We start from the raw sequence: 23952 nt of genomic DNA, 5'->3' as shown, positions 1-23952 counted from the left end.
GTTCGATTCCCGGCCAGGGCATCCCGAATTTGTTGGTCTCAAAAATTTGTTGGTTGCATGGGACTAACTGTGTTCGGTAGGGACGGATGAGGGACGGGACTAAAGCGCAGATTGGATTACCTTTTTCAAAAAGGAACCACTATTTCTGGTCCATTTTAGAAACAGCATTCATGCCATTGGTTTCCCTATGCAGATATGTGCTTTTGTGGGAGAGCCAGAGATAGTGGCTCGTTATTGCAAAATGTAATCCATTTGAAGTAGTAGGGAAAAAAGAATATATTCATTCTCACATGCGTCACTCAATGATTATTTTTTTTCATTTTTTTTATTTTTTTGAAAATTTCTTTTCATAAGTTTGACACTGTGCAATGACTTTTTGGAAAGAATGAGAAATGATTTTTTTTTTTAAGATTAAGGCTCTAATGAGCCGAGGATTAAGGAACTGTTGGAAGCGCCAAGAAACATGGCTAATATAGGCGGTGATATTCCAAATCACGTATCCATCCCATTGGCGGTTTCAAAAATCTTCGCTACTGTTTCATTTTTTGAAGGAGAATAATTATTCAGAAGAATGACAACATTATTCCTTGAATTAGTCTAAGAATTCGCCTCGCACAAAGAAGAAAGATCACTGAAATATTTAAGAATCGATCGATGTTGGGTAGTTCTCTATTTAGAGAATAAGGTATCGATGGTGAAACTCCCAAACCACGCATCTCGTTTTCAGAGTTTAAAAATCGCCGCTCCTATTTGATTTTTTCAAAGGAGAAGAAGTCGACAATTTTTTCAAATTTTCACACAAATTTCCTCTCACAGGGAAGAAAAATCACGACAGTTTTTAAGTATTGCCAAGTAGTTTTCCAAATAAATAATAAAGTATGACGGAAAGTCTGCGGCGTCGCAAACCGATACATGTGGTTTGGAAGTTTTGCCAAGTATTTATTATATTCACTGCTCCCCCCAAAAATTGCTGCTCCCCCGCGCGGCGCGGGTGTGATACCTGGTCAGCCAGAGCGAAAGAGAAAGGTGCAAGCTGCAAGGGTGCCGTGCAACGCAGAATCGGCGGAAGGGTGCAGGGCAACAAGACGGCGGGGCCGGGGAGGGGAGGTCCACGCACTGAAAGAGCGCATGTCGTGGTGGAAGTATCATACAGGCGTCGACTTGAGTTAATAAGCGGCGGCCACGGTTTTAAATACGATCCGAGATCTGATTCAAAAGCCGGGCCATTTGGTATCCGCTCATATGAGGGGATTGAATACCAGCGTCTTTTTCTGTAAGTTCGAATACTTCGAACCCGAAGCAGCGGCTTTGCTAATGAGTTTCGGAGGGGAAATCCAACCGCCGCGGGACAAGTTCTCGGATCTTGAGCGAAAACGCGCTACCTGCCGTCCGAGTTCTGGATGAGTATTTGTAACCCGAACTAATTGCCGCTTCATTGGAATACTGATCGATGAGTTGATTAAATACGAGATTTTGAGGATAAAGAACTCTGCTCAGTTCTTAATGTTCTATTATTTGTCGCGGCCCTAGTCGTACTTTAAGTTGTTTATCGTTTCGGGCCGATCCAGTTGTTTTTTCATGAACGAGTGCATATTCTGCATCAAAAACTGCAGCCAATGTCTCTTTAATCGCAGAAGAAATTCACCACAAAATTTCTACAGGAAATTTTAAATCTGTTTCGAGTGAATGAACGAATCGTCAAATTAAACTTTGAAATATTGCAATGTAATCAAGCCCCTCTCTCTATATCCATTCATCTCTGAACGACCCTTAAAGAAAGGCTAACTGTTGGTGTTTATGTTTCATTCATTATTTTGATTATTTGTCAAGAAATTGCATTGTTGCCTGCGGATCATACTTACGGAACTTATTACGACTCTGGAAAAATTCGAATGATGTCCCGTGGGAACCGGCATCTTAAATATGACGACGGGCGAGAAATGGGCAGTCAGACGGTGGAAGGGTCTGTAATGCTCGGTTACGGAACGAGAGTAAAGTCAAAACCCGTCTACTTCACGGATAGGAATGGCTGGCGAAACGAACTTCACAATTTCACCATCATTTGGACTCCTGGTAATGTTCTCCCAGTTGAGGTTATCATGTTCTTATGCGTCTTAGGTTTAAAAGATGAATGGATTCAACCCTCGTGGTATACGTGTTGAGCATACATTGCTAGTTGCTCCTTGCTCTTACGTTATCGAGAAAACCATGATTATTGGGGGACAAGGTTTATGTTGGATGCCAAACGTGGTTTTCAGAAAAATGTTGTAATTTATTGATAATCTGCACGAATAAAGGATTTCACTAAAATATGTTGTTTAAATCACAATCTTGTGACTTTAAAAATTGTCTTTTTTGGACGAAAGAATGTAACTATCACAACGCTGCAAATTGCCACTCGCAAATAAGTAGCACCTCTGACTTATTTATGGTACCCTTACAATGGAGTTCCGTTCCATCGCCCAGAAAACTTCTTTAAAAGACCCAGCCTTCAAAATATTTTAAGTGAATGCATATGAATTTAAAATCATATCCTATTCAATTACAGTTTCATTTCATCATTTCTAAAAATAAAGAGGGATCAACAAACAACCTTATCCCTCTCTCTAATTATTTTCCTCGGATCATTTGGTAGTATGCAAATATAAATTGCTATCTCGGAGAACGTTGAGGAAATACGATTTCATGCTGGAAATTCACTTTTACCTTATAGCTACCTAAAAAAATTACCATTGTTCATCAGTGCTCGGATTAATATTTCATAAAATAATTTTTTTTAACCACAGATGATATTGCATTCATGGTTGATGGGAGGAAAAAACAGAACGTAATGGTGAATGCTCATGGATCCAGACTGAGTGATGTTGTCGGATTTCCTAGCTCAGAGATCAAACTTTGGAATGCAGGAACGTCCATAGCTCCATTTGACCAACCAGTGAGTAATCGTATTTAGACCATTTTTGGCCTATATGCTAGGGGCAACGGAAATGGATTTCTGGATTCTGGAGGAGGTCGGCAGGAGTTTTTAGAAGAGATCGGGTTCCGTAAATCTGATACATCGATTGATCTGTCATTTAAACATATGGAAAATAATTGATAAGCTGGGTGTTCGTAATGAACAGAATGAACATCTTAGTAATCGATTCTTTACCATAGATTCAAATGGAGAAATATCGATAATCGATCATTCACGCCTTGCTACTGGTAATGATGGATTGTGTCGGATCATGGAAGTCAAAAATGGCATCGTATTTGACGTCATGACCAAACAACCTGTTTGGTATTATTATGTTGACAGAATAATGGAAGAAAAGCTGTCAAGATGCCTATCCCTTTCTTGGCTTCTGGGAGGGGGCAAAGGGGATGCTTAGTGAAATGATGGTGAGGGGAGAATAAGGGGGCTTGAACAGGGTAGGGTTCAACGGAGTGACTACCAACTGACTGTCAAGTGGCCCGATAGTAATTTAATCAGATGAGCCCCTGCCCAGAATCCGATGATTCGTAGAAATGAGTCAGCCTTCATTTGACGATCTAGGCAAAACGAGCTCGCATTATCATCAATAGTGATGTCTGAATAATAAACTGGAAAAAAAAACACATTGGATCCAGAGTCCAGACTCTTGAAAACATTGACAGGAAAAAATACTCTTGATTCAATCGGATTTTTGCTTAAATCAAAACGAAATCCGCTTAAATTAAGATGCTTGGTTCTTGATTTAAGCTAGATTGTAAGAGTACTTTTTCTTGTCGATGTTTTTAAGAGTCTGGACTCTAGATCAAATGTGTTTTTTTCCCAGTGTGAGGATGTACCATGAAAGTTTGTTCAGTCGTCATAAACAATGTGGAGTTTTTGTGAACTCAACACATTTCTTTGTTCATGCGAAGAATTTTGTTCTGAGCAAATAGTCTTTTTTCTTACAAGGTCCGGATTGTAACATAATTATGCTGAGCATCATGCTTAGAAATCTCAGCTCGCGCTTCAGTTTTAAGAGTTTCTGGAGTAATGTCTTCTTCAAATTTTGAGTACGCGTGTGTTTTATTTGGAACTGTTTTTGAGTTCTTGTGAATATTGATTAACTATTTTTAATTTTATTTTTGCGCACAGTTCTACGTGAGCCTGGGTCTCTATGTTGGAGGAGTGCGAGACTTTGAAGAAGGTGCATCAAGTAACGGCTATTCCAAACCATGGTCGAATACGGATCCACGGGTATACAACTTTTTTAGTCTGAATTGATGCATGCTTATATTTTAGTGGCGCAAGATTCGAAACTCCCTGACACAGCAAAAGGAAAACAATGATAAAATTGAATAGATTTTTGTGGTCTGATCTCCGTTGACGATAGTTTGTTATAAATCAAGAGTTAAAAGGCTACACTTCAATTTGATCCTCTGATTTTGAATTCAAAATCATTCTATGTGAATATCATGAAATTCATTTCTATCATCCAATTTTCTTCGATTATCTATTGGAAGCATCTTATTTACTTTTGGCATACCCTACATTTGGTCGGATTAATTTTGGTCTAAAACATAATTTGTTGCAAACTCTATATAACGATCGTTGAGTTCAAAGAAATTCAAGGACAACAATTTACCTAAAATGGGCCTGTAGCAAACTATGGCTAGAACAAAAATAAGAGTTGTTTCTATCAGTAAATGTCTCAAAAATCATGATGAGCGCATTGGCAAAGTTTGAAATGCACTCCTAACTTCACAATCTGCGTAAGATATGTGCGTTTTTTTTGAGCTCCCCACTCCCGAAATGATACTGCGCCTCAGGTGAACACTTCGTTAGAAGTGTCGTTCTATCCAACCTCTCCGCATTAGGATACTACACTATTTCTTACGCAGATTGTGAAGTTAGGAATAGTGCATTTCAAACTTTGCCAACGCGCTCATTGTGATTTTTGAGACATTTACTGTAGAAAGAAACAACTCTTATTTTTGCTCCAGCAAAAGTTTGCAACATGCTCATTAAGAATTCAATTTTACAAAAAAAAAAAAAAGAAATTGGTAAGATTTTGCCCCCCCCCCCCCCCCCACCCAGGATTGCAGGCTCGCGGCGTGCATTGGTCGAAAACGGAAACATGGTATGTACATCGCGGTAGGTCCGAAAACGAGAAATTACGAATTTTCAATGATTAAAGCGCGCACCGTAGTGTACATGCAATGCATGAAGTATTTCTTCAGCCTTGTAGGCGCTAACATGCGTTCAGCGCGCAATGCGTGAAGTATTCCTACAGTCCGGTAGGCGCTAATATGCGTTCCGCTCTGACCGCACTGTGCTTGGTACGATTAGTTTCTCGCAGAGTCAGCGTTTGCAAGAGGCCCATTTAGAAAGGGGACAGGTGGGAGCAAAAATTGTTCAGAGGATGTAAAACTCACTTAAGTGACGCCACTTACTTACTTGGAGGATGCAAAAGAGAAAACGCTACAAATTCTCTCAACTTGAACCAAATTTTTCCAATATAAGGTATCATTTCAAATGCTTGAGAAGAAGGAGGGAAGGGAAGGGGCTCTCCCTACCCTCTTTTCCCTCGATTTATGGCTCTGACAATGTATTCAATAAACAATTCCAGTAACTTTCTTTTTCATAGCCTTTCGTAATATTTCCCCCTTTATATTTTCAGGCAATGTTGTCATTCTGGAACAAAAGGAACGAGTGGCAAAGAACATGGCAAGGAGACTCATCATTCGTGATACAGTCAGTGAAAATCACCGCACTGTAATGTCCATGTTTGCAGTGTGTGTGTCATCAATGTGTTCACTCTTTGTCAATGTTTGCAGTTTTATTTTAATGCTTTTCTTTACTAGTCCACCGACATTTCTTGAGAAGAGTCCCTTTTGAAGTAGGAAAAATTGTAAATACGCACATATTACAACATAGCTACTAAAATCGCCAGTATTGGTTAAAGGACTGATATTTGTAAGAAATTAATGAAAGCATAGACAAAAAAAGCGCAGGTAAAAAATTCGACTGGAGTATCCCTGGCCCCCAAGAAAATTTGGGTCTTCCCAGCTACAAGAGGGGTTCAAGGGGCCAATATGGCCCCCTTCAAAAGTTTTATTGTTTTTCTTCCAGTAAAACGATCTTTAAAAAACTCACACTTAGGCGACCCACATGCCTTATTTGGCTGCGTGCAAGCTTTAAATTCAAATCCAAAACTTAAATAAATCCTTGAATAGTACCACATTTTATTTTCTTTTTTCCTCTCTCACCATGTACAGAAACTGAAGCAAGGGAACTTCCAGTTTCTATGGTTATTTTGCATCGTTCAGGTTTTAGGGGGGGAAGGGGGGGCGTCAAAAATACTCGTTTAAGCTCTTGAAGGAAGATATGACAGGCTCACCGTGACCTCTTAAAAACTTCAAGGCTCGAATTAATATTGTGTCTAGCTCGTTATTTCGACCAAAAAACCTTCTTTCAAATGAATAAATAAAAAAATAATATTAAAACAAAATTATATCCTTTTGTACTGCACACAGGCTGTTATGTTATTTTGTAAGTAGAGCGAAAGAGTAGTCATCTGGTAGCGTGGCCGAGCGGTCTAAGGCGCTGGTTTAAGGCACCAGTCTCTTCGGAGGCGTGGGTTCGAATCCCACCGCTGCCAAGCTTTTAGTGACATAGACACTGGCAGCCAATGGAAGTATCCTGTGCTCCTATAATGCCAATATTTGGGGGTTTTGGGGGACCTGCATCGGTCCCTCTCATGAGGGTTTTTTTTTTTTTGGGGGGGGGGGGGGGGGGTAGAACATTTTACAGGTTATTGCTCGGTCTAATACAATGACTCGACCGTTTTTTTTATGTAAATGCATATTGTCCTCTTGATTTGAACACTTCTTTTCTTGATTCGACAGGAAGTTTTCTCAGCTGTAAAATTAAGAATATGTCTCCTCAAATCAAGTCCCTTTTTTCCAACAGACGTGACAAAGTCTTGCCGATAATTTTAAACAATCACGAGTACAGCTGTATGCCATCGGTTTGTGTCAGCCAGGACCGAGAATCCCGGTAGCCAGGGCCGAGAATTTCGGCTTCACATTCCAAGATTTCTGGTATGCGATACTGAATGCATAGTAGCCTTTTCCGTGACACATGAGTAGAAGTATGAAAAAGAGTACTCAACAATGGATTTAATACCCGAAAAATTTACTGTGCTTGATTTTGTTGTCATATATTTTGCTCAATTCTCTAACAAAATTTTAGTTCTTAAAATTGCATAGCAAATATGGCTAATTGGCTTGGTTCGGCTCTGACTAAGATTTCATCCATGGAATTGCCGTTTCCGACAAATTGACGGAGAAAATTTACTTGCGATTATTAATTCTTTTATAATAATTTGAAAAGTTTATTTATTTACACTTTCGCGGTGTATCAGAGCTCCTTTTGACAGGTGAATTCAGTGTTAAATTGCATAGTATCAAAAAAGGGGAGAGGGCACCTTACGTTGTAATTGAATGACGCCTTATCTTGACATTCGGGAATAGTTCAATAGAGTTGAGGGTCACTTAAATATTATTATTACATCGTGATAGGTCAGAGTATTTCCTATCAGTAATTTGTGTTTGCTTTATCAGCTCAATATGATGCTGCATGCCGTGTTGATTTTTATAGCTTTTAAAGATTTTCAATCACTGCTTGACTCGGCAGCATGTGGAATGAACCAGTTGCAACTAATAAAAAAACGAGAGTCTATGTTTTTTGACGAAATATTCTTGAAATATTACTTTTTTTACTCCCTCTCTTTGATGTGAATATGTTTTATATGTTTTAAAACTTGCTAGTTGTTCTTTACCTATCATCATGATGTGCCCGTCTTGTTTCTGCAAGCTTTTGCTGTCGTTGTTATTGTGTATGAGAGGTAGGTTACAAGCTAAGAGGAAGATATTACGTTACGACCAGTTTAGCTCATTGTTGGAATTTTTCTACCATTACGTTTCAGAAACATTGTTTCTTTAAATGCTACTCTTAACTGTACTCTTTAAAAGAGGTTAGCGGCACAAAAAAACTCGGTTAACTATAATTTTCATTCAGGAAATCAGTGTAATGACTGTGTGTGGTAAATCGACTTGAAAGTTACATGTAAGTAAAATTAAATCCTAGTTTGTCTTTGGTCAACGGAAAATATTCTCATGAGTTTTCGAGAAATCAATGTTACTTCCCAAATGAAGATGGCTTATACATATTCCATTGAAATATGATTGCGATTGTCACAAATCACTTATCTCGATCGCTACATTTTAAAGCTTCCGCTTTCGTTGGAATTTTAACAAAATACCGGGCATAACACGCTATTGTTTGAATTTTGGGATGGGGATAGGATCAGTAAAAGATCCAACTAACAATGTTTGTTGGTTTTCCTTTGACAAAATACAATTTTCTTGGAAATCTGCAACACTGCATATAGAGATACGTATTATGCGACTTTTACTATCGCATTGTAAATAACGAAATTATCTTACAGAAGAACTCTAAAAATACATGAGGATCTTCTTAACGTTCGAGGAGGTCTGCAACCGAACCTTAAATTTCCAGATCGTATTATCTAACGTTACCCTGTAAAATTAATGCAAATTGTTTAGTTTTAGTTTTAAGCCATGCAGATAGATACAAGGAAATACTTGCAGCAGTTACGTTATATTTAAATAAAATTCCTTAAAAAAAAATTCCAGTTAGGGTGATATTTTTATGTGTTGTTTCGAATATTTCTCACGCTTCTAGATAAATTACTTATGACTGAAAATTTTCGCACAAAGTACGAGAATTTTTTCATTTCCTGCATTGTAAAGTAGTGCACACATAAACTTCATTGATCTTTACAGGAGTTGCAAGCGCAGATGAAACGCGTCAAAAAATTGATCCATCGGCCAAGACGGCATGCAACAGTTCAATCATTTTCTCCGATGATTTTGCGAATATTAATCTAACCGTGTGGCAGTATAACACCAGCATAGGATTCAACACAGTAGGTTATGATCTTGCTACATTTTCCTCCTTTGGATTCTACAGGATTTTTCCGGGGATGAGATTTTTTTATTTTCCATAAAAAACATCGGAAATGCTTTGTTCTCCAGCGGTCATTTAGTACAATTTATAAAAAACGAAAAATATGTGCCAATTTCAGCCATTTTTTGCGGTCCTTTTGAACCTTAAGTTATTTTCAAAGTCTCAGAAATAAGATATTTGATCGTCCACAGCAAATTGGGCCTTCACCTACTAAAAATGGTCATGTTTGTGAGAGTACCACGTTGGCGGCAACACGGTGCCATCATGCTACCAATACTGTACCGTGTTAAGAGTAGTACGTTAAATCACGCAATGACCAACACAGTATCATACCACATGGTCTCATTATAGTCTCTTTGGTCCATGTTTTAGCCGCAAGTTGATACACCTACCATGATGCTACAACATTGACAACATGTTGGAAACAATAAGATCTTAACATGTCACACGCTACGTATTTTTTAACCGGGACAATCGTCCATTGCAACAGATCTCACAAGTCTTAGAAATGGATCTTACCCGTGAATAAAGAAAATTGATGTGATCAACTCAGAGGAAACTTATTTCAGACCTTTAGAACAAAAACGCACCTATATTTAACAGTGCACTCATGGAGAATCTAAAGTAATAGAACTATATTTAACCTGTCTGATTAAAAGTGCGATAAGTCTTGACATGCAGTTCAGACGATGGTAATATAGATATATTTATGCTGCATTTTGAGTGTATGACCCCTGAAACACTCAAACCTTTCTTAACTCGTATGACAGCCAAAGCCAAAAGGAGTGGCTGTTCTGCCGTCTAAAGCAAAAACGTCGTTATTTCAGTCTAAATTTTACATTTATCTCTCACACATAATCACAATCCTGTTTCATTTTGGCCGTTTGATTTCAGTGGTAAGCCAAAATTCTCTTAAAATATATTGAACCAGAATTTGTTTGTTGATTGTCTGTAATAGAAAATTGTGTTGGAATAAAACTTGGAAGAATTAAGGCATTTTCACTTTGGAGGGCAGCACTGTAAGCCTGCTGTGACCGGTCTATTTTTGTCAACTCATGCTTGCCGGCTCAGGTGCAGGCCCGCCACATCCCATCTCGGGCCCTGGTACCAATTTTCTGGCCCGGGCCCCTAGCACAGGGGGGGGGGGAGGTCCGGGGGGCCTCCCCCGGGAAATTTTTGAAATTTTAAATCTATTTGGACGCATTTTGAAGCTCTTATGATGGAGATTTTCCATCAATTTCTGCAGAATAATTACGCCTTTTTGTATACTTTCAGCACCAAAAACTTTCGAATTGTTGCATTCAAAACATCTATAAATTTTTTTTTGAGGGGGCAGATGATAATTTTCAATTCTATGGGGAGCCGGGCCCCCCTGGACTCCCCTTTCGTGCGTCTATGGCAAGGGAGTTAAGCCATTGAAGTCGAGGATGCTCAGAAAGGAGCCTCTTAGCATCCGACAACGGAAGAAAATGAAACACAGTTACTAAAAATATCATTCTACATATACTCAAAATCTTGAAAATCTCTAAAAAAGTAAGAAAAATTTTATAGTGCCCTAGCGTGTTTTTGAAACTTTATTCAGCTTTTGCGGAATTTTTAGGGTAATTTTTTCACTTTTCCCTACGAGACAAGGGTTACATATGAATTCGCAGAGGTTTGTCACCTGCGTCACGGGCCCCTCCAGGGCCCGGGCCCCGGTACCAAGGACCCAGTATCCCCCCCCTTGTGGCGGGCCTGCTCAGGTGAGAAATTATCTTCTAAAACTGAATAAACTAATGTATTGTTGTTACAGATGATTGTATGTTACAGATGATAATCAAGGCCGAAGACAAGCCTCCGCGAGAAAATATTTTTGTCAAAGATGGGGCCCTACACATTCAACCAGTGATTTTATCGGAGGAGTACCGAAGGGATAAAATCCTGGACCCGAAACGGTAATGTCTGCCATGATTTTTATCATAAAATAGATGGACATGGTCACATTATCATGAGCAATTACTTCTGGACTGGAAAAAAAGTTTCTTGGGTCCTGAGTCTAGACTCTTGAAAAATTTTACAAGAAAAAATTCTCCTGATTCAATCGGATTTTTGCTCGAATCAAAATGAAAAACCCTTAAATTAAAAGGCTTTGGCTCTCGAATCAAGGAAAAATCCAATTAAATCAAAAGTAATTTTTCTTGTAAAGTTTCCTAAGAGTCTGAACTTTGGATCTAAGAACATTTTTTTCTAGTGTGTTTTTGAGCAGCTTGCATTGCTTGTTTTAGAATTGAAGGCGAACTGGTTAGAATGAGTGTGAAACAGTGCACTATTATTAGACAGTAGTCATTAGATACAGTGTTTAATACAAATGAAGGTGGCTAAATTACTGCAAGCAGCTATTACTGCTCCCAAGCAGGTCACATTGCCTACTTTAGTATTGAAGGCGAACCGGTCGGGATGAGTGCGCAACTATACACTGTTCATAGTAGTCCACAATGCATTTCTAATGCGAATGAATGTATTGTCACACTACTGCGCTCCAAGATGTCCGTGCATATTACCCTATGTAAATGCCGCATGCCGTTTGCTTGTTAACTTGGATCAAATACTCATTTCTGAATTCTGATGAGACGATATCTAGGCATTGGAATGTCGTTTCACAAGCGAATTTTCTTTCCTCTTCCAGGAACCGATTTCGGAAGTCATCCGATAAAGTCACCTTAGCGGTAAGAGGCTTTACGGTTAGCAGTAAGTCATCAGATAAGGTTACCTTAGCAGTGCTAAAAAAATTTCTGGTTATATTGATATGGTATCGACGAATAACGTTTTCTCTGAGAGTACGTTACCGAGGAACAAAGTCACCTTTAAAATTATTCCCATGCAATCCTGCGAGTGTGATTTTTTTCATAGAATTTCCAGATGCAAGGAGAGTCCAATCGATGACGAGTGCAGGAGAGGAACGAAATATTTCTACGTACCCTCAGATCAGAGTGGTCATGTCACAACAAGGCAAAAGTTCAGCCTCCAATACGGATTGATTGAAGCTCAAGTCAAATTTCCAGCCGCTGACTGGATCGCACCAGGTTAGGTGAACGCTTATTTTAAGGTAAAGAGTAAGCAATATACAAATCTCACAACAATATAAATCATATCAATGGTGTAAAGGGTGCAAGCAAGTATCTCTAATTGTCGCAGACTTCGAGTCACATTTCGTCACTTGGCTCATGCGCGTAAGCAGGGGCGATTCTTGAAAGTGGCAACTCTGTGTTTCCTCCATTTAAATGTATGTAAAAATATCGATTGTTGGTGAGGCACCTTGCCTCACCTGAAAACGATATTTTTAATAGATTTAAATGGACAAAAAAAATAGTTACCGACTTGCAATATCGCCAGAGCTTATATAAAAATGTAGTCACCACTTTTTGTAGCTGATCGAGAGACAATTTCATTCCTTCAGTTGAAAATTAATGCAAGTTTCTTTGAATTTTACTGATTTATCTGCATCGTGTTCAGAATGCCTTGTGAAAACTTCGAAAAAGAACACTCATTGGGTTTTCCTTAAAAAAATAAAAATAAAACAACGGTGGACATTTTAAAGTGTTGCAATATAGATACGTGTTTTGTGACTATATCGTCATCGATATAGCGAGGGTGAAAGTAACCTCTGAACTTATTTATTTCTTGCAGAACTGTTTGCTCACCTCGCAAAAATTATTCCAAAAATTGTCAAACAAAAATTTGAGCTTTTCTTGGGGAATCATGAAGACAGATTGGGGTTTTGTAAAAGTAGCTATCGAGGTAAGAGGTTGTGTCACCATCGAAGAGAAAATAGGTAATTCACGAGGAGAAAATTTGTAATAAATTATTAGTGCTTTTGTATCTGTTGATAGAAATACGATTAGTCCCTTCTGATCATACTCATGTATCGGCATTAACTGGCCTGGTCCGGGTGGTCTTGAAAAAATACCGTAACGTAAAATCTGAGGACGGCCATGACGTACGAAGACGGATTTTAGAGGGTTCGGTGCTGGTAGAGCATGGGGCTGAGGTCGAATCAAAATCGGTCTATTTTACCAACAAATCAAACTGGCAAACAGATTTCCATAATCTCACTATTCTATGGACCCCAGGTAAGTTTCAAACAAGATATTCTCTCTTCCTTCTTTGTTGGCGAAAAAAAAGATTCTGTGCCTACCTAACTCATTCCTAATACCTCAGTAGGAATACTGATGATGAAATTTTTTTTTTTTTTTTTTTAATTTTTTTACAGTTTTAAAAACTCTCTCGAAAACAATTACAGGTTTTTCTTTTAAAAAAAATGTTGACTCTTTTTTCAAACAAGTCTAGTATTGAAAAAATACAGTAGACTTTCAAGAGTTTTTTCAAGACTTTCCATAAGTCATGGTTGACTTATTGTGAATTTTACTTAAAAATGTAGGGAAAGGAAAGGGTTTCCTTTTGACTGAATTTTAATCGGTTTTTCTTCAAAGAATTTCCTTTTTAAAATTTATAATTTCTTTTAGTGTCAGTTGCCCGAGAACCTCTGGGAAAACAGGCATATGTGGCGTTTGGGTGTCGTAGAACGCCAGAGTGCGTTATAAAGCGACTTTATATATATATATAATTTCTTTTAAGCCATCGTTTTCCCTTCCTTTTTTGTGTGTAAAAGTCGTCGCTACTGTGAGATATCATCTTGGGTGGCTGAAACTGCAAAAATTGATATAAACATTTTTCCCCTAATATAGATGACGTTTTGTTTATGGTTGATGGAAAACAGCGGCAAACTGTGAAGTTATCTGGGCTGAATGTCACAGACTTCAGCGATGCAGTTGTTACCTCTAACCCCGGAAAGAAACTATGGAATACGGGCGGGTCAATCACCCTATCCGACCGACCGGTATTTATGGTTTTTCTTTTTAAATTTTTAGTTGAAATTCAATTTAATGACGCGCCAAGTAAAAACTTACTTTATTGCATTTATTCATCGTAAATTCAATCATTAGTGAAAATTCGTAAAAAAAACATTATTAAAAGTACATAAGTAAAAATGTCGTAAAATTAGTAAAAAATAGTGTAATAAAATAATTTTAAGAATGTATCAATCGTTTTTAAATTTTGACCATAAAATGTTTAGTTTTTGGCGGTAAGAATCCATTGCTTGTCAGTTGCTTAAGCTACGCCACCTCCTTTTCCTTAAGATTAGTATTCTGTGAAAATTGGTTGTACTAATGTTAAAAAAAACAGCAAATTTCTTTTCAGGTAACAAATAAAAAATTGCCAAAAAAGGTTTCCTGAAAAAAATATTAAAACATGGCCATACCAAAATTGTTCCGTCTACATTAAAAGCTTTTACTCGATTGATTCCCTCTTTTTCTATTTGCTTTCTCTAAGACTAACTATCAATCTCTTCCCTCTCTTCTCATTAAAGCTCATGTAAAATATTAACCTCGTTTTGTTTTCAGTTTCACGTGAGGCTTGGAATTACGGTTGGCAATTCGAGAGATTACTCATGGCCCTCTAGCAACCCGAGGGTATAATATTTTTTCTTATGCTCGGTATTTATGATAAGTTTCTGCTGTATCATCATCGTAGACGTTAACTCAGAGTCAAGCAGAATCATTTCATGCGCCTGCGTGTAAGTGTAAAATTAATGATACTTCATGAAGGCATGGTTTTGTTAAAGGTTAAAACTCGTCTACTACCAGAGAAACTTAGGGATAGAAATAATTTTCTCTTGAAATACATGGACTTTCTTTTCTTGTTGCCTGTTTATTGTTCCTAATACCTACATCAGGTTTTTTACCTACGATAAATTACTAAAATTTTCTTTTTCAGGGAATAATCACCTTTTGGAATAATGAGGAAGAATGGCAGCAAACCTGGCGAGACGATACAGCATTTGTTGTCAAATCCATGAAAATCTCTACTGCGAATTGTTGAACTTTCGAGAAACTGCTATTTTGGTATGGGATACTTTCCACTTATTTGCAGAGGATAAAAAGAGGAAAAATTGTGCTGATGAACCGTATAAAAGAGGTGCATAAAACGGACACAGGAATAACAGATGGCACGGTTACATAAACTGCCGAATGAAATAAGATAATGAATTATTTTGTTGATTGTATAATTTAAAAGTACATGTTTGACTTATGAAAATAGTTTTTTTGTTTTTATTTTCCCCGATGTTCATAACACAAATGAGTAAGCTAAGTGTGACGATGATAATTAGCCGCCACTAAAAAAGTACCACCCAATGTTAAAAATTGTGATACCCATATGAGTACACGTCACAACTACTGTGGGTGTACCAAAATCTCTTCTCTCAGTTTTAGTATATTCTTTTTGAAGAAATGCAGACCATAAATGCAATTATTTGTCACAGTCACACCTACTTACCGGTGGCGAGGCGTGAATGATCGATTATCGACACTTCCCCATTTGAAAGCTATGGTAAAAGATCGATTATTGAGGTGTCCGTTGCAAACATACTGTTTATCGAGCCTTTTCCATTGGTTTAAATGGAAGATCAATCGATAAGTCGCAAATCATACCATCTTATACTCATTTTGTCGCTCATCTAACGTAGGGCACACCTCAATTACAACGTGAACCCTGTTTTCCGTGTAACTCTGTGCTTTCCGCAGTTCATGCGGAAATAGAGTTAGCCCTTAGGACTTTCGATTTTCTCCTGCTCTGTGAATTAATGTTATTTTTAGAGGACATTAAATTGCAATTATTATCCAAATTTTAAGCGCGTTTGCGGTGTCTGAATGTTCAAAGTTAAGACCCTAAATATTGGAATTTATGGACATTTTACCCGCTACAGTATCATTTATATTAGTGTAAAAAAGTAATTTACATATCTAGAGGTAGGTACACTAGCTCATCATTTGCGTAAAAAATAGACATGACTGAGCCAGGCAAAATGAGGAGCTTGGCAGACAAGGCGGATAAGTGCAGTTTTTGAAAAAATTGAGATATCAACCATTGCAAGAACAGCTAGTCTTAATGCTTACTCTGTGAAAAATTCCTCCTAAATTCCAATTTTTAAGCATCAAAAAGTCAGTTTGAACTCTCTTTCCGCCATAAGACTCCATGTAATTTTGGAACTTCAAACACGTATTTCTCGGAATAGCAAAAGCTGTACTTGTGCGCCTTGCCCTCCAAGCCCGTCAAATGTGCCTATGGAAGACTCAAATTGTAAATCGAAGAAGAGGTTAAAAACGTCGATTTTTAGTTTTCGATGCCGTACACTTTCTCATTGGCAAAATTTTGGGCGTTTTTCTCGAATTTCCTTCTCTCCGATGCCAAAAAGCTGCTGCCAAAGAGTCAGTTTTCAGAATTCCTAGGTGTTCTTGCGCCAAATAATGCAGATTTAATCGATTTGAGCCGTGGTTTGGTTATATCACCCCCTCCCCCATCTGAAAGTAGATTGTCATAGTCTACATCCAAAATACCAATTTCATATTTTTATTAGAAGAAATGCAACATTACAATGGCATCGTTCTTCCTGAAAACATTAGAGTAACAGGTGGTTCTCAGAAAATTTGCTCAAGGGCGTCCGTCTTTTTACGTCGAGTTACACCTTTGATGTGTGAGCATCCTGTCAATCATACGTAAATTAGCTGTACTTGCATTTACGACGAAGGTCTGATAAGTGTGACGTCACACATTATGTCGTGACATGACGGATCAAAATGCATCCTCTCAATAATCGATTGCTCCCTTCATGCAGAGGCCTAAAGGACCGTTGCCAAATCGTATAAATTGAGAAGGGGTCTCTCAGCGAGTTTGAGTCCTATTTGGAGCCGACCAGCGGCGTGGCGTGAATAATCGATTATCGATATCTCGCCATTTGAAGCTATGGTTAAGAATCGATTTTTAAGGTGTTCGCTACGAACACCCTGATAATCGATCTTTTTTCATGGGTTTAAATGGCACAACAATCGATATATCGCAATTCACGCCACGCCACTGGAGCCGACGCGACGGGAAAACCGGTCAAATTTTATATAGACATCTCGTAGTTCTATACATGACTTTTACTGCATTTTTCCTCGAGCCAAGCAATTTTCTGTCATTCTTGAGCTCGCTGCGGACGAGCTCTGAAGGTGCTACCCTAGTCATTTGTTCTTTATCGACCACGATGTGTTCACTTAATTTTAGACAGTTCTTTGTGTTTTGTTTGATTTTATGTTATCATCATATAAAAGGTAGGTTCAAACCAATTGTTTACAAAATTGTATTCGACCGCATTTTAATTAAATGACTGATATTACGGTTAGCTTAAAATGTCCTCATAGAACATCTAAAATAATTGTGATGGAGTTAGGCAATAGGGTCGTCCTTACTGTGGGTAAATACATGAATTGAAGAGTTCAAAGATGCAAATTGAACTACAAATCTAAAAAGATGGATTATCAAAGAGTTTCTCGCGAAAGAAAAGTCATGTAGAGCCTCTTGTTAGAAAAAAATGTTTGGTTCCGGCGGGTAGAATAAACCTCCAACTCCCTTTTGCTTTTTCAGAATTTTTTTTTTTTTTTTTTATCAATTTTCAAGTAGTTTTTTATATGCGTGGGTATTTTTTGTTGAGGTAGGGCTAAAAAAAATTAATTTATTATTTCTTGCCCCAAGACGCTTGATCCTCACTTTAGAATCAAAAGAATCAAAATCATTGCAAAAAGTACAGAAGAATTAAGAAGAATTAAGACTTTCCAGCTTCAGAAATTTACCAGTGGCGTGGCGTAATTTGTGATATTTCGATTGATCTGCCATTCAAACCTATGGAAAAGGATCGATGAACATCTTAAAAATCAATTCTTTACCATGGATTCAAATGGGGTAATATGTATAATGGATCATTCACGTCTCGTCCCTGAAATTCACTCTCCGTCGGAAAAATTCAGAAAATGAAAATTACATCAATTAAGTCGAAGGTCTTGATTAAAATAAACAACCGCATACTAGGAGTAAACACGAAGTTCAGTGCGTCGGACGAAATTCTACATAACAAATGAGGTGAAATATGATAGAACAACATAAAATCCTATGAGTTTTGCTCAAAATGTTCCAGTTGTAAACTCGTCTCGCAGTGGACACTATGTTGGATGCTACAAAGAAAACTCAGGAAAAGATTTCGAAACCCTTGGCCGGTACTTTTCCGATTTTCGCCACGATTTTGATGATATGACACCGAAACGCTGCTTTCAACTGTGTTTTCGAAGAGGCTTCAAATATGCCGGAGTTCAGTTCGGGTGAGTGCCTTTCCTATCGTTTTCGAAATCCAATCACGTCTAATTTGTCAAGTGCGTAACAGTGTCAAGAAGAGATTTTCTCAATTCAAAGAGACGGCGCGGCATAACGTTGCAAAATTGCATACGAGATATTAGCTCAAAATAAAAAGAGAAAAGAACAGGTGAGTACTGACTTTTTGTTGTGTTTAGAAGTCACAGGCAATCAGCAATCGCCAGCACATGACAATTTATTTGTGTCGAATAATAAAGTTCAAAATCAATGAAACAAGACAGAAAACACTAATTACATGCTTGGAATTCAAACAAACATGTTTTTCCTTATGAAAGTATGGTACTTGTCAAAGCAATTCCGGTTCCTGGACATTTCGTCGACAATTTTTTGCCCGCGCACCTGTTTTGTCCAGTAGTTTACGTCTACTTGTAAAATAAGTAACAGTCACTTGGTCCAAGCATTATATTTTAGTCCGTATGTAAAATTACGACAGTATCGAAATGAGAAAATTGAGAGGGAAGGAGGTGTTGTTATGGTGACTCATTATTTAAATGAAATGTTGCTTTCTCCTTTTGATTCATATTTTCAAATTGTCATCGGTGGATATTTGGTTTTTTACCCATCCTTAAAATTTTCGATATGAAGTAAACCTTATGTACACTTTTTTGTTTCGTTTTACTTTTTTATGAAAATACTAGCCGTTCTGGGCGCGCTTCGCGCGCCCGTCACGCCTAGCCGGGGGCTATGCCCCCTGGACCCCCGGTCACTCGCTACGCGAGTGACATTCGGCTCGCTTCGCGAGCCGATTTTGTAGTAGTTGCAAATTTTTTATCACTATATTTTGAAGATTTCATAGAAAACATTATGAAGTTCTCACTCCACAATTAACTTGTAGAATAATAATGGCAGGGCAAGAAATAGACTATATCTTAAAATGGACGGTTCCCACTTAGTAAAAACAGCCAACACCACGTGAAGGTGAGGAACCATCGTTAGCCACTTTTTTTTTCTTCTTCTTTTCTTTACTTTTCTGAAAAAAATTTACTGAAATTTTAGTTGCGTCCCCTAAAAGGAAACACGGAGAAAAAAAATTGTGCATGGAACCCGAAGCTGAGATCATATGGATCTCTGAAGTTTTCGGATCACGCATCCGAAAAGTTAAGGTCCATCTGCCGAAGTTCGGGTCAGACAATTGAAGTAGTTCGGTATATACCGAAGGTTTCAGGTCACACATCTGAAGTACTCGGTGCATACCGAAGTGCTTCAGATTTCTGACTCGGATATTTAGGAAAAACACAGTAGAGAACCAAGGAAATCACAGTAGAACAGAGAAAAAAATACAGTCGAATAAATAAGGAAAACTATTATCGAAGAAATTCTAATTATTAGAAAGTAATTAGCTGGCGTAATCAATGCGTAGCTGCATAGGAGCATGAGCGAGATTTATCATCAACTGACCGCTGGCCGCTAAGTACCTGGGTGGGCGAGCGACAATACGTAAGCGGTGGCATATGGTTCGATTGACAGAGGAGTGGGGAACGGTCAGACGTAGGGGAAAGGTTCAGGCTGAACCGTTCAGCACAGCGCAGCGTCAGTCACCGGGTGGGGAAGAGAGTCCGGGAGGGGACACTTCCCCTCGAGTGAAATAGAAAAAGGCAGAATCCTTCGAAGTTTATATTAATGATTACTTCATTTTAAAAACATATACTTTTTTAAAATGTGGCAAGTCCTCTCTAAGAGATGGCATCGATATTAATATCATTTAGTCGTAGTGATGTTGAAAGCAACTGTACAAAAATTAATAAAAGAGTGGATAAAACCAAGAAGCACGCAATCATTAGTATTTTTACATCAACCTTCCAGAGTCAAATGCGTCCAATTTTGAGCGTTTGGTTGCATGTGCACCACGCTGCAGCACAGTAAACGCACAAAATATAAAAGAAAAAATTAAAGTGCTTTGGGAGTCATTAAAGTTCACACGGAACCACCTTAATATTTACAAAACACACATGATATTTTCCTTTACATATTTTTTCCCATCTATTTAAATGAGAATAATCCACGCAGAGTGTGCAAAAATTTCAAAATCACGAGTTGAAAAATGCTGACTCTGCGAGTTTAAATATTAGAGCCGAACACCGAGCGAAGCGTCCTACAAACCTAAGTGGATACTTCACGCATTGCGCAATGCTTGAAGTATCCACTTAGGTTTGTAGGCGCCAATGCACGTTGCGCGTCGACCGCCCTCTCGCCGAGCCGCGCCGCAGCGAGCCACGGCGCCATAAGCAACTATTTCACAACAGAGATGTTGCACAGTATCATACGAAATTGAAGGCGCTCCAGCATGTTAAGGATGAAAGGCATCTTTTAAGAGTACGGAGCTTTCCTCGCAAAATAAATCAAGATACTCCGGCACAAAAAAAGAGCTGTAGTCCAAAAACTCAGTAAGTGATAGCATCCGTATTTAATGCATGTATAATTAATGCGGAGCATGATTTTTGAATGTCATTAGAGAAAAAAAGTGACTCGATTTGGGCAGAAACATCCTTGAGTATGCAGTCAAGAAGAATTTATTTTAAATCAAGACGAAAGTAGCTGAATGAAAGCGGGTTTCTGTTTGATGTGAGTGACTTTCCTTTTTGTGTAAGCATATTTTCTTAAACAAACATTATTTTCTTTATTGATCCATGAGGAAATTCGCTCGGCGGTAAATTCGAGCTTAGATCTGCTTGAATCAAGTCACTTTTTCCTCTTATGAAGTTCAAAAATCATGCTAAACGTTCTTGAATACAGATACTAGGACTTACATGTATTCACATGTGGACTTATTAACTTCGGGTCTCAATTGGTAAGTGGACCAAAACTCCCCTGCCGAAAAAACGCGTGGACGTAAACTGCTAGAAAAACAGGTGCATGGACAAAAAATCGTTGTCGAAATGTCTTATAACCGCAATTCCGGAGTGAAAATAATAAAATCAGTGCCTCTGGTTGGGTTTGAATCGGAAAAGTAACTAAACTAACTCCCCGGCAAAGCGGCAAGCATCACTGGGATTTGAAGGCGTTTTGTGCCGAAGTAGTGCGTTTGAAGTTTGTTGCCGGTGAAACCTTCATTTCGAGGCGAATTCTTGAAATTTAACGAGCAAACACGAATGTCGCTTGCAAAGAGCTGGCATTTCTCTTTGTCATTATTTTATTTTTTTAAAATGGGCCTTTAAAAACCATTGATCCACCTCAAGGTCTCCTAGAAAGATGGAAATTTGAATTCTAAAGGGCCTTCAACTCAGTCTGCATGTGGGTGCCAAAAATCTTAGATTCCGATCTGCACTAAAATCAAGGTTTCATGGTCAGTATTAGTGTTCAGTCTCGCGTGATAAATAAAATTAAAAAGTAAACAACTCGAAGTATTCAATTAATCATGGACACAACTAATTTCGAGCGATTTTGCCCAGTTCGGGTTGATAATGTATGTCTATCATCCGCTTTTACAGTGCACTAGAGCGCTTCGCGAAACACACCCGCCACAGGAATCTGTCATGTCATGGTAGAGATCTGTCGGGTTGATAATTCATGCGAAATTTTTGTCCAATACACGTTTAATTTCAGACGAGAATGTTACTGCACCAACAAAGAATTGGATAATCATAAGAAGACTGCGGATGGAGCGTGCCAAATGCCTTGTCCTGGCGATGAAACCAAAAAGTGCGGTGGCGTTATGCGTCTCAGTGTCTATGCAACTGGATTGATGGGTGGGTAGATTTTTTTTTTTTTTTTTTTTTTTTTTTTTTTTTTTTTTTTTTTTAGATTTAAAAAGTTTGCAACCTCACCATCGAAAATGATTAATTCTTGATTTTCATGATGGCTAATCAGATTAATGGATAAAATCTCAGTTGATTGTAAGAAATTGATGAATTAATATACATCAAATAATGGTTAAAAAGCGTTGTTTTAATAAAAAAAATGTATTTGACTGAAAGAAACTTTTTTAGACTTAAAGAATTTTTTTTATTTTATACATATATCAAAGAGATTTTTCTTCAATTCAAATGATTTTGTGTTACTCTAAAACACTTTGCCGTCGTTGACTTTCTTTTCTTTGAATTAATAAACTTCATCTTAATTAAAGACTTAAAAAAAATCAATTTTTGTTGGAACTTATTAATATATCCCTTCGTAAACCTATCTCAAAGATAAATGATGGTGCCTTAGGGATCCCTCCTGGAACTGAGGGTAAAAGATGACTGTAAAACAGGGGAAATTGTCCACTAAGAATTTGGAATTTCATCTCATTTTTTCATTATGTCATTTGGTTTTACTCTTGTTTTTATTTCAGCGATAGAGTCTTTACCGCATGGCTTCCATCTTGGATGCTTTAAAGAGAACTCAGGAAAGGAATTTGAAACTAAAGGACGATTCTTTTCTGATTTTCGGCGAGACTTCGATACATTGACTCCTCCGTTGTGTATGGAGGTGTGTTTTCGGGCAGGATTCAAGCTCTCTGGAGTTCAATTCAAGTATGCATAACTTTTCTGATATGCTAAGTGTGATTTTATGTCTGAAAGAGTGTACGCAATTGACTCTTTTTCTTATGTGCAAACAGATCCATTGTACGGCGCAGAGAAAATTCACTTGAACCAGAATTAAAACCCCTCTAGCTATCAGTGCCATGGCGTTTTTGCGATTTTTTTTTCTCAATTAGGCATGAGCAACATTATTCTCTTCCGATTTCGCAGTGTGCCTCTAAGTAAGATACGTTAGCAGTCATAAATTTTGGCAATTCAGTCATTTTTAAAAACTCCTGATGTAGGTGGACTTTTTCATTCATATGTAACCACATATGCTTTCAGGAGAGAATGCTATTGTAGCAACAAAGCGCTGGATTTGACCAAACAAACCGATGAGGGAACTTGTGATTTACCCTGTTCTGGGAACGCAAATCAGAGATGCGGCGGTGTTTTACGACTGGACGTTTTTGCAACAGGATGGACCGGTGAGTTTGAGTCAATGCATCTTATTCTCTCTCATAGTGATTCTTCACAAAATAAATTCCTGGCGATAGCATAGTATAGCCTTATAAGTAAAAGCAAAACTTCATACACACAAATATGGAACTAGAAGAGCTTCGAAAATGGACAAAGATGAATTGGCGATATATTTTGGCAATATAACTCTGCGGCTGAGAGTGGAGATACCGTGCCGTAACTACACACTGGATATTTTTTCATTTTTTTCTGAAAAATTCTTTTATCACAAGCATTCCTTCCTGATAATAAGTTGGTGTTAGTGGGAAGCGCCTTAATTTAGACGAGTGCGTAATTCAATTAAATAATGATTCGAGAATAGTTTCTTTCCCGCGATCTGCCGTGCAAGAGCACCGGATCTCCTATGTAGATCCGCGGGTTTTTTCCTATGGCAAAGTAAAACGCCTTCATTCAGTTAGGTATGCAATTTGCGACAGTAATGCACGAACACTCATCTGCTGACCTCCTGTTTGCGTTACTCTTATACATTTTAAGAAGATCTGCAGTTCTTTCTTAACGATTGAATTTAACAATGAGAAGCGGAAACTTGAGACAGTTAAAATTTAGCTCTACAAGGTTTTGGCTTATTTGACACATTCAAATAAGCCAGTTGAAGTTTCATTTTTGTATTGTGTGTGTTATTGCGGGATCGGTCAAATTAAATCTTCATCTAACGAAATTTTTTGAATCCTGGATGTACAACCT

The 23952-nt window shown here is 38.0% G+C and overlaps 3 protein-coding genes and 1 non-coding gene across 10 annotated transcripts in view; all 4 read left to right on the top strand.

The window, feature by feature from the left end:
• The window catches only part of LOC109031452 (uncharacterized), a 54228-nt gene extending 48040 nt beyond the window's left edge, over nt 1–6188 (top strand). The window contains exons 31-34 of the mRNA XM_072299624.1: nt 1831–2073; nt 2787–2935; nt 4106–4207; nt 5631–6188. Coding sequence (XP_072155725.1) covers nt 1831–2073; nt 2787–2935; nt 4106–4207; nt 5631–5729 — 593 coding nt within the window. The 3' untranslated portion in view covers nt 5730–6188. The remainder of the gene's footprint in view (nt 1–1830; nt 2074–2786; nt 2936–4105; nt 4208–5630) is intronic.
• A 341-nt stretch (nt 6189–6529) lies between these two features.
• TRNAL-AAG (transfer RNA leucine (anticodon AAG)) lies at nt 6530–6611 on the top strand. The gene has a single exon. It is a non-coding gene; the product is annotated as a tRNA-Leu (tRNA).
• A 997-nt stretch (nt 6612–7608) lies between these two features.
• On the top strand, nt 7609–15137 carry LOC109031497 (beta-1,3-glucan-binding protein). Of its 7 annotated transcripts, none has more exons than XM_072299822.1 (8): nt 7610–7859; nt 8821–8963; nt 10814–10938; nt 11894–12066; nt 12874–13113; nt 13729–13880; nt 14446–14514; nt 14819–15134. In XM_072299822.1, the coding sequence occupies exons 1-8, from the start codon at nt 7802–7804 to the stop codon at nt 14921–14923; spliced, it is 1065 nt and encodes a 354-aa protein (XP_072155923.1). In that variant the 5' UTR covers nt 7610–7801; the 3' UTR covers nt 14924–15134. The 7 variants fall into 7 exon arrangements, 6 of the variants coding, with proteins under 6 accessions (XP_072155924.1, XP_072155923.1, XP_072155926.1 ...); XR_011899771.1 differs by having other exon boundaries at nt 7611–7859; nt 14446–14618; nt 14819–15137; XM_072299824.1 differs by lacking the exon at nt 7610–7859 and adding an exon at nt 7875–8080 and having other exon boundaries at nt 14819–15133.
• A 1857-nt stretch (nt 15138–16994) lies between these two features.
• LOC109031490 (uncharacterized) overlaps nt 16995–23952 on the top strand; it is a 46388-nt gene continuing 39430 nt past the window's right edge. Inside the window, exons 1-5 of the mRNA XM_072299623.1 lie at nt 16995–17196; nt 18057–18237; nt 21833–21975; nt 22560–22740; nt 23074–23216. Coding sequence (XP_072155724.1) covers nt 17019–17196; nt 18057–18237; nt 21833–21975; nt 22560–22740; nt 23074–23216 — 826 coding nt within the window. The 5' untranslated portion in view covers nt 16995–17018. The remainder of the gene's footprint in view (nt 17197–18056; nt 18238–21832; nt 21976–22559; nt 22741–23073; nt 23217–23952) is intronic.

This window comes from Bemisia tabaci, chromosome 4, assembly GCF_918797505.1.
Source record: "Bemisia tabaci chromosome 4, PGI_BMITA_v3".
NCBI lineage: Eukaryota > Metazoa > Arthropoda > Insecta > Hemiptera > Aleyrodidae > Bemisia > Bemisia tabaci.
This window is presented reverse-complemented; position numbering and strand designations above follow the sequence as displayed.

Excerpts from the sequence above, each read along its gene's own strand:
- LOC109031497 (XM_072299822.1), top strand. The coding sequence starts at position 7,802 with ATGATGTGCCCGTCTTGTTTCTGCAAGCTTTTGCTGTCGTTGTTATTG. Across the intron at positions 12,067-12,873 it reads CGCTGACTGGATCGCACCAG|AAATACGATTAGTCCCTTCT; the intron begins GTTAGGTGAACG and ends ATCTGTTGATAG. Across the intron at positions 13,114-13,728 it reads CACTATTCTATGGACCCCAG|ATGACGTTTTGTTTATGGTT; the intron begins GTAAGTTTCAAA and ends CCCCTAATATAG.